The sequence below is a fragment of the Phaethon aethereus genome, assembly GCF_964289735.1.
Source record: "Phaethon aethereus genome assembly, chromosome: 12".
NCBI classification, from domain to species: domain Eukaryota; kingdom Metazoa; phylum Chordata; class Aves; order Phaethontiformes; family Phaethontidae; genus Phaethon; species Phaethon aethereus.
The window spans coordinates 3,315,202-3,323,895 of NC_138588.1; the positions used below are offsets into that span (position 1 = coordinate 3,315,202).

At 52.7% G+C, this 8,694-nt stretch overlaps 1 protein-coding gene across 1 annotated transcript in view; it reads left to right on the forward strand.

Annotated features, from left to right (window-relative positions):
• Positions 1–8,248, forward strand: part of IGDCC3 (immunoglobulin superfamily DCC subclass member 3) — a gene marked incomplete at its 3' end in the record, with an annotated part of 107,935 nt that extends 99,687 nt beyond the window's left edge. The window contains exons 9-14 of the mRNA XM_082005024.1: positions 304–468; positions 5,465–5,653; positions 5,955–6,059; positions 7,175–7,313; positions 7,773–7,980; positions 8,090–8,248. Coding sequence (XP_081861150.1) covers positions 304–468; positions 5,465–5,653; positions 5,955–6,059; positions 7,175–7,313; positions 7,773–7,980; positions 8,090–8,248 — 965 coding nt within the window. The remainder of the gene's footprint in view (positions 1–303; positions 469–5,464; positions 5,654–5,954; positions 6,060–7,174; positions 7,314–7,772; positions 7,981–8,089) is intronic.
• Between the last annotated feature and the right edge of the window lie 446 nt (positions 8,249–8,694).

Consider the following 8,694-nt stretch of genomic DNA (forward strand, 5'->3'; position numbering starts at 1 on the left):
CCAGGTCTGCACTGCAGTAGACAGTGCTGCCACCCATGTTCTCCATCATCTCCACGTTTCTGAAAGACAGAGATGAGGCAGTAATGCTGATGTACCTGACCAAAGGCGGGAGGTGGTGAAGCTGCGTGGTCAGATCTTGCTGCCCACTTAGGTCTCTGGCAAAGCGCGCAGAAATGCCAGCAGAAAATGATGTGGGCAGATACAAACCCACCTTAGGGACCAAAACTACCACTTGCAACACCTGTTTGGTCCCTTTAGCTCTTGCAAAGCCTAACGCTGCTCTGTTCTCTCTTTGCTCTTCAGATCCCGTAGAGATGGAGTATCAGGAGGCCGTTAGCAAGAGCACCTTCCAGCAGCTAGTGACTGATTTAGAGCCCTCGACCAGCTATAGCTTTTATATAAAGGCTTACACCTCCCGGGGTGCCAGCAAAGCCTCAGAAGTCACAGTGGTGAGCACGCTGGGAGAAGGTAAGGAACGCTTTGCGCTTGGGACATCAGATGCTGAACCCCGCTGTGTGTAGCAGCAGCACCGGTCACCCCGATACCCCTTCCGGGGCGCTTTGGCACAGAGCCTGCGTCGTTGATGCTCCTTGTTTCTGCTCCTCCTCATACTCTGGGATATTGTGTAAAACTCGCTTGTGTCGTTACACGGGGGTCGCTGGTTGCCTTCAATGCGGCGTTGCCTCTCACGGCTGATGTTGTAGCAGGGGGTGAGCGCAAGCCTGGCTGGTCTTGTGCATTGCAGCTGCTCTGGGCTTCTCCTAAACTGCTTGCTAAATGCAGATTTCCTGTTCAAGCAGCGTCTCAGCATCCTCCAGCAGCTCTGGTACTCACAGCTCTTACTTGGTAGGTACCACGTTTTTCTGAATTTTAATTTTTTCTGCTCTGTCCTGGAGAAACCACACTAGAGCTGAGCTGTCCTGACCTACGAGTCCCATCCTTGGAGCAGCCTTCTATTTTAATGGGAAGTTAGGGTGATCTCCAAGGCTTTTTCCCTGACTTGGCCTCCCAGATGTGGCCACCAGTTAGCTTCCCAGTAAGAAAGTGGGTGCTGTAATGGAGGACCCTTGCACACAGACACCAGACAGAAACCACAGCGTGATCTGTCAGGTGGCATTTTAGGAACATTTTCCTAGAGACTCACGTACCTCTCCAGCACCTCTGAATCCTGGCTTGTCTCACATGCTGAGACTAATTTCTTAGGAGCATTGCATCGCTCTCGTGAACACTCAGTAATTATGAGTTTGCAGCAGAGAGGGCCTTGGGTGTGAGGATGTTATTTAGGATCAAATGAAGGACTGCATTGACTTCTAGGTGGGCGATCCAGTTCTCATTGTTTTCAGCCCTTGCAGATGTTTACTACAGCTTTTAAGCAACAAGACCAATAAGTCCTCGCCCCGCGGGGTTGTTACCCTGCAAGTTTATTTTCCTTGGTACTTTGCAGGCAATTGGTCACCCTTGGAGTTTGTTTTTCCTCCCAATTTAGAGAGACAAGGATGGACTAAAGCAAAACTTGAAACTCCTTGACCCAACGCTCCGAGTTCAGCTACTGGAGCTGGAAGCCAGCCATGCTTCGTAGAGCCTGGTGTTTCTGCAGAAGTCTGGGTCAAGCGAGTGTGGACTTTTTGTCATTGTTACCTTCAATCACGACAGGAATAGTTAGGTATCTGGTAATGGGATCATAAATTTCCTGGCACTCTGAAGTTTCAAGGCATCGTTGTCCTGCTCTACTATCCTTTAAAAAAAGGTGTAACGAGGCTTCAGCAGTTAGCTGCATGTTCAGGGTGGACAAGCTGGCCCAGTTAAGATCACTCAACCCCAGCACGCGTTTGCCTTGCAGGAAGATAAAGAGAGATTTAAAAGCCCCAGTTCTGGCTTGATTTGTTTGCTTTGCTTCACTTGAGTGCCTGTTGCCTTCTGCTCACAGAGGTGAGAGTGGGTCAGGGAGCCAGGATCCAGCGGCGTTTGTCACCAAATTAAGGTTTCACTGGAGATTTGCCTCTTCTCACAGCCAAGCCATTTCACCCCGTGCCTTCCCGAGGTGCACCAGAGAGCCGCATCGCCCCTGAGCTCGGGGAGTCCCTGGACCTATGCAAACAGCCTTGGGAAGGGACGGCATTTCCCCGACATGCCGTGTCGCAGCTTTGCCATCCCGGCTCAGCGCCACGTGCGTGAGATGCGTGCGGAGCTGCGTGTGAAACCCCGTGGTGGCCGGGCCCCCCGTGTCACCGCACTGCCACGTCCTGCCTGGCATGGAAAGGACGCGGCAGGTGAATCTGCCAGGCGGGGACGGCTCGGCGGAGCCAGGGCAGCGTGTGTCGGAATAGCCAGAAGACCTGCTGCCAGCTGGAGACTGGTGTTGTACTGGTATTGTCTGGAGCAGGGATATGGTGAAGGTACGGAGGAGCAGGCTTGCTTTCAGTGCGGGGAGGTCAGTTTTCCAGGGCTAGGAATATGCTGAGAGTGCGCTTGGCTGAAGCCTCCAATGCTTTCTGGAAGTGCCGTGCCCCTTCCCTCGTGCCAGCGTTAATTCTGGACGGAAAGTAGAAGGGAAGACGCTGTAGAGAAACTACCCAATTGAACCTTGTCCTCCGTAAACCTCTCTCGCTAGGAAGGTCCTCCTGTCTCCTCCCTGTTGTTCTCCTTTACGCCATTTCACAAATGCCATGGTGTTTTAAATCTCAAACTCTCTCCGCTTCCTTAAGCAGCACACACTCCTTGTTCTTGTCTTTTAATGCTTTTTAGGGTTTTCTCCAGGACTTTTTGACATTTCTCTAGGATGAAGACTGTTCCTTTAGTCATCTTCGGCTAAAGACGCCTTCAAGAAGAAAGTTGAAATGACCTGGGGAAAATTCCAAACAGCACGGAAGAGGAAAACAAGTATCCCAGCCCTTAGCATGAGGGAGATGCCTCACTTACAGTAGATCCATATTATGTCTTATATATACTTCTGTGAAGCACCTATACACTGTTGTGTGTACATATATTTATACACACACAGAGATATACTCCATCTGTATACACTTATTTGTGTAATAACATTATAAACAGCACATGCATTCTGCGAGTGCACACATATAATCAATATTATACATATATATATACTCAAAGTTTGAATAAATACTATATATTCCATACTTTGAAGGAGAGATATTCTTGTGGTTTTTATTAAATGTAAGGCTCTGCAACCATAAAATAAAGCCAACTCTTCGCAAATCAGGATGGCCCACATCAGTGTTTCTTTGTCCATGGGATAATGCGATTTCCCTTTCTGTGGCGTTTTCACCCATGATTTGGAAAACGATGCTTTATGCAAGGGTGCAACTTCTCAGAGGGGGGATCCAGACAATTCCTAATTTTGCCCTAAAGGGAATTGGGAGAATTAGAAAAAAAGAGTATTTAACTGGCTTGCAAAAATACGCAGCCCTGGGAAGAACGGTACATTCTGGTATAAATAGAATTTACTCTGTGTTTTGCACCCAGAAATTGCTAAGTACAGCCTTCCCGTCGATGAAATGCACATCAGAATGAATCCTAGCAAGGAGAAGTCCTTCAACCCATTTTTTTCCCACTGGCAGCACTCAGGCAGGATGGGGTCTCCTTAACCTGACCCAGCACAGCTGCTCTCTGAGTCTCCCCTCCCGAATCCACATGGAGATGCTCACCAGTCAGCAGGGACTTGCTCCTCTCCCCATGCTTATTTGGAGGGCACCAGGCAAAGCCCCTGCAACCTGAAGGAGGGCATCACTTTGGGAAGAGGCAGGGCTGCCCAGGCCCTGCTGCTCAGCCTGAGAGAGGTCTTTTCTTCCCCTAAATCTCCTTGTGGGAAAGTTTGGGCTCCCAGAGCCTGGGAAAAGGCAAACCGTTGTGCCGTGCGGTATTGCCTTTGCTGTTAAGTGGAGGAAGTGCCCTTTTTAGCTCTCGTCACTCTCGGATTGACACGGCCACATTTCATCCGCTTTTCACCATCGCTCACTAAATGGCTGTGCCGAACTCTGCCAAAGGATGCCGTCGGGGCCGGGTTTGCGCTGCTCATCCTTTAGAGCCCCTTTGGGGAAAAACAAGACAAAAAGCAGCATCAGTCCAATGGAAGCCCAGCAGTCCTTCTATTTGGGAACTTCTGAGCTTGTAATCATGTGGGATTGGAAAAATAGCTCTGCCTCAAAGCCTGGAGGCTGCTGGAGAAGCAGGGCTGTTGTTCTGCTGGGTAATTTTGCTGCAGGGTTTAGCAGAGTTCACTGCCTGGTCCAGCAGTGCCCAAAAACCTTTCTCCCTCCCAGTGCTGGGGCAGAGCCCTGGGCCGGGCAGAGCCTGCAGCTCCTGGTGCTCTGCACCTTCTGAATGGTGCCAAGGGCTGGGGAACTGGTGGGAGCATCTGGCCTGGAGGTGTTTTGTGGAAATGAGGTGAAAAAAAAGTCATCAGTGAAATGTCCTGCTGCGAGACATCTCTCTGTTGGTGTGATCAGCGTACGAGAAAGGGCGGGAGAGGGGAAGGAAGAGGCTTGGGGGAAACGTGTTCCCGTGTGCCCCAGCGCTGCACAGGGCTCAGGGGCAGGGTTTGCGCAGAAGCAGCTTTGGAAAACCCAGACATACGCTTCAGAAGAAAATTGGCTTTGGTTTGCAAATCTTTTCCTCTCAGCCCAGGCTGATGGGGCAGGATGGGGCTGGGCAGCTTTTGGGGGACCTGGGGAGGGAATGGCCGTGCCCTCCCCGCTGCAGCACACTGCAGGGAATGAGGGCAGGGTTTGGGGGCACTGACTGGAGCAAAAAGCACCTTGGTGGACTTTGAATCAGGCCTCGGTGACACTGGGCAGCAGCAGGGACATCTTCCCAGCTAAACCCCCCATGCGCCCCTAAGGCCAGGTAAGTGCCTGCCCACCAAAACAGCCACAGCTGTGCAGGGATCTCAGGTATTTAGGGCTGTTAACGAAGACGCCCGTTTCTCTTCTAAGTCCCCAGCACAGAATCACAAACCTCCCTCCTAAAGCCGACCGGGAGAGCAAGCTCCCGCACACCCTGCAAGCCAGTGCAGGTACCTAGCACGCTTTTAAGATGGATGTCTCCAGCTCCATCCCTTCTGGTTCCTTCCTCCCTGGGGGATTAATCACTCTGCAAGGTCCCCGCTACCCTCAGGGTGAGGGCAGAAAAGTGGAATTTGGGAATGCGTTGCCAAAGTCATTGCATTCCTGCCCTGACCCGAGGGGGCTGAGCATCAGATTGCAACTGGAGTGTAAAAGTAGCCTCTTTGCTTGCTGAACTGAGCAGAGGATACCCTGGGAAACTCCTACTGCTCCCCGAAGAAGTTCAAAGCTGTTAAACCAGGATGTGGTCTGATCTGATTTTTCTCGATCTCATCTAGCATGTTCTTTGGTGCAGTGACCACAGGGAAAGGCTGCTGGGGAATTTCTCATCATGCAGACTGAAAAAGCACATGCAACCCACTGTCTCTCTCTCTCTGTTTCAGTCCCAGCCATGCCATCCCTCTTTATTAAAGTCATTAACAGCACCGCCGTCCAGGCTACGTGGGAGCCCTCCATCAAACTGGGTCTGCACGAAGGCTTCAAGCTCTATTACCGCAAGGTCCACCTCTCCCAGTACACAGGTCCGGTGCTGCTGCCCAGCAACGTAACGGCGTACAACATTACCCACCTGGGTGAGTATGTCCCCCATCCGTGTCCCCTCCTGGCCCTGGGAGAGCCTGTTGTGATGGGAGAGCTCCGATGTGTTGCACAGCCACCAAATGGGAGATGCTGCCGCTCTCCCCGGCTCTTTGGGGGGCTTTCCCAGTAGCAGGTACTTGTTTGCAGCATCATCTTCTGTGTATTTGGTGAGATGTGCGTTTCCTAAATAAGCATCACTCGGGGAGATAACGCATTAGCATTTATCTAGCATCTACGTAAACGAGCTTTTTAGATTAAGGCTGAGACGCCCTGCTTGTGTCTCCTTCAAAACAGACGCGTCGGTGGTGTATGAGGTCAAGCTCCTTGCCTATAACCAGCACGGGGATGGCAATTCAACTGTCCGCTTCGTGTCCTTGAGGGAAACCGTGGAGAGGACAGGTGAGTCGGGACGTCGGTCTCGGTGGTAGTTTGCGGAAGCTGCTTTGCAGGAAGGTGGCGAGGCCAGACACATCCCCCAGGCACCCGCGGCTCTACCCCACCATCTCATTTTCAGCCACTCATTTATTTTCAGCATCACAAATAATGATAAAGCAAAACTCTGTGGGGCCGGGACCATCTGGTGCTGGTCGGGGCGGCTTCTCTGCCACGTGGCTTTGCACCATCCTCGCTGGCTTCCATTAGCCTTAGCGAGCTGACACCCCTTCACAGCACAGTTCAGCCTGGAGACTTTTTCACCAAGGGGGAGAGGAAAAAAGTGTTCCTGTAATGGCCGATTTTGCCCTCTAAGCTCGAACCAGAGGTGAGGCCGTGAACATGAGCAAACCCCATCCATAAGCTGCCATCCTCGAGTGAGATGCAGTGCACCGAGCACCTCCGCCCTCCTGGAGCTCTCCTGGATGTTTTAACCTTCGCTGGTGCTGGGAAGGGAGGACACGTGGCTTTGGAAAGAAGGCCTGCGGAGCGCGAGCACTGCATTATGTGGCAGAAAAGGAGAAATCTCCAGAGGGAATCTCTAACTGATCACACCTTTCATATTCATCTATGTGTAAAAAACATCCTGCTGCTCTTGGAAGCCTCTTAAGCCTTCCAGTGGGAATATCTTCAAGAGACAGTTATTACTCCTCTGTCTGTGTTGGAGTAAATACTAATCTCATCGGCACCTGCCTGCTCGGTGCTTCCCATCAGGCGTGAGCCTGCTCTGGCGCAGTGGCCGCCTCTCGCCTCCCGCCTCGGACGCAGGGGTTTGCAAAAATTAACACCAGAATCTTTTGTGTTCATTAATTGTGTGTAACAACAGCAGCCCGGGTAACGGGGCTGGCTCTCTACGGACCTTCTGGTCCCATGCTTGCTGTGACTGCCTTCCCGGGGTGCCAGGAGCAGGGGAGCTGCTTTGGCAGGCGGCGACACCCCCGGCCCCCCACCCTGCACTCCTCTTCCCTGTACACGGCTCCCAGCACCGCCCAGGCTCCAACTTCTGCTCTGGGCTCCCCAAATGCTGGAGGATCGATAGGAAAACAGCACCGCTGACCCCCCCTCCCCATTTCTTCTGGCAGTGCTGAATCCCTCTTGCGACTGCATGAAGGACGAGCAGAACAATAAAACCTCCACGACCGGCATCATCATTGGGATCCACATCGGCGTCACGTGCATCATATTCTGCATCCTCTTCCTCATGTTTGGCTACAGAGGAAGGTAGGGCTTGCTCACGCCGCCGCTCACGAGGGGCGATGGTCCCTGATGCCGTGTGGGTACCCCCACGGGGGGCGCGCGCCTCCGATGCGATGACGGGCCGCTTCCCGTGCGCATCTCGGGACGGGCATCCCGCGGCGTGTGACTGCGCAGCCCGGCTGCGGGGAATGCCAGGTGCTGTTTGCAGCCCGGCTCCTGCCTCCCTCCTAGGCACGCGGACCCAGCGGGCTTCTCCGGATACGGCCATGAGAGACCCCATCAACTCCGGTCCCCATCGCGGGACCTGGTACTTCCTGGGTCCATCTCTTTTGGCGAGCCCCAACCTTCCCTCTAAACCAAAAGGCCTCTCACAGCGAGGGGAGGAGATGTGACGCTATAGGAGGGCTTTAAGGAGTGAAGGAACGTAGCACAGCGATAAGGCAGACTCAGGCTTTGTTCACCCTCAGGCTCTTTATTTTTCAGGCTACTGATGTGCAAAAATGTGCAGGAGCAGCTGTCAACCCCGCAGATCCCCAGGAGCCAGCGGAGCGCCACGGGCCTCGTCCTCAACGGGGCTGCTCGCAGGGACAGGGACGACCGGGACTTGAACGGAAAGCAGCTGGATATGAACGAGCTGGAGAGGTTATTCCCCGCATCCCCATCCCAGGAGCAGCAGGATAAGGGAATAACGGTAAGTCCAGCGGGACGGGAGCACGCCTGGGAAATGCAGACGTGGCTGCGTGTCTAAGAGCATCGGTGACCTGCCACCATCGTTGCGTTGTCCCCTTCTCTCTCTCCAGTCGACTGGCAGCCCGCCGGCCACCCACGACGACACCCAGATATCCACACTCCCTCTGGATGAGTTCAGCATCATTGAGGAGCAGCCAGACCCCCTCCCGGAAAGCCCCCGTGGCGGCAGCCCCTCGGCTCCCAACCACGGTCCCGCCAATGAAGGATAGAACTGCCAAGGCTCGAACCCTCTTGTAGGAGTTACCAGAAACCAAACCCGCGGCTGGTGATGTCTTTACGACGAGTCGTCAATCTCAGGTCAATTGAAGATTTCTACGGTCTGATTGTTATTTTTTTGGTTTGCTTTATTTTTATATATATATATAAATATATATATATGTATACAGCCTTTTGGAAACTCTGTGAAGTTTATCTTTCTGACCTCTCTTGGGCCTCTCGGTGCGTTTTTTCTGATGACGGCTTTATCGAGACTGGTCGCGATGGATTTTCCCCGCAGCTGCTAAGTAAAAGACTCCTTGGCAGAGTTTGGCAAACTCTCCCGACTCTGACAGACTGGGGATACGGTGGAGCCTCCTCTCGGCATCCCAGACTTTTTCCTGATCAGCAGCTTTAGGAGTACTTTTTGGATCTATTTTTTATTTCCGGAAGACTGGAT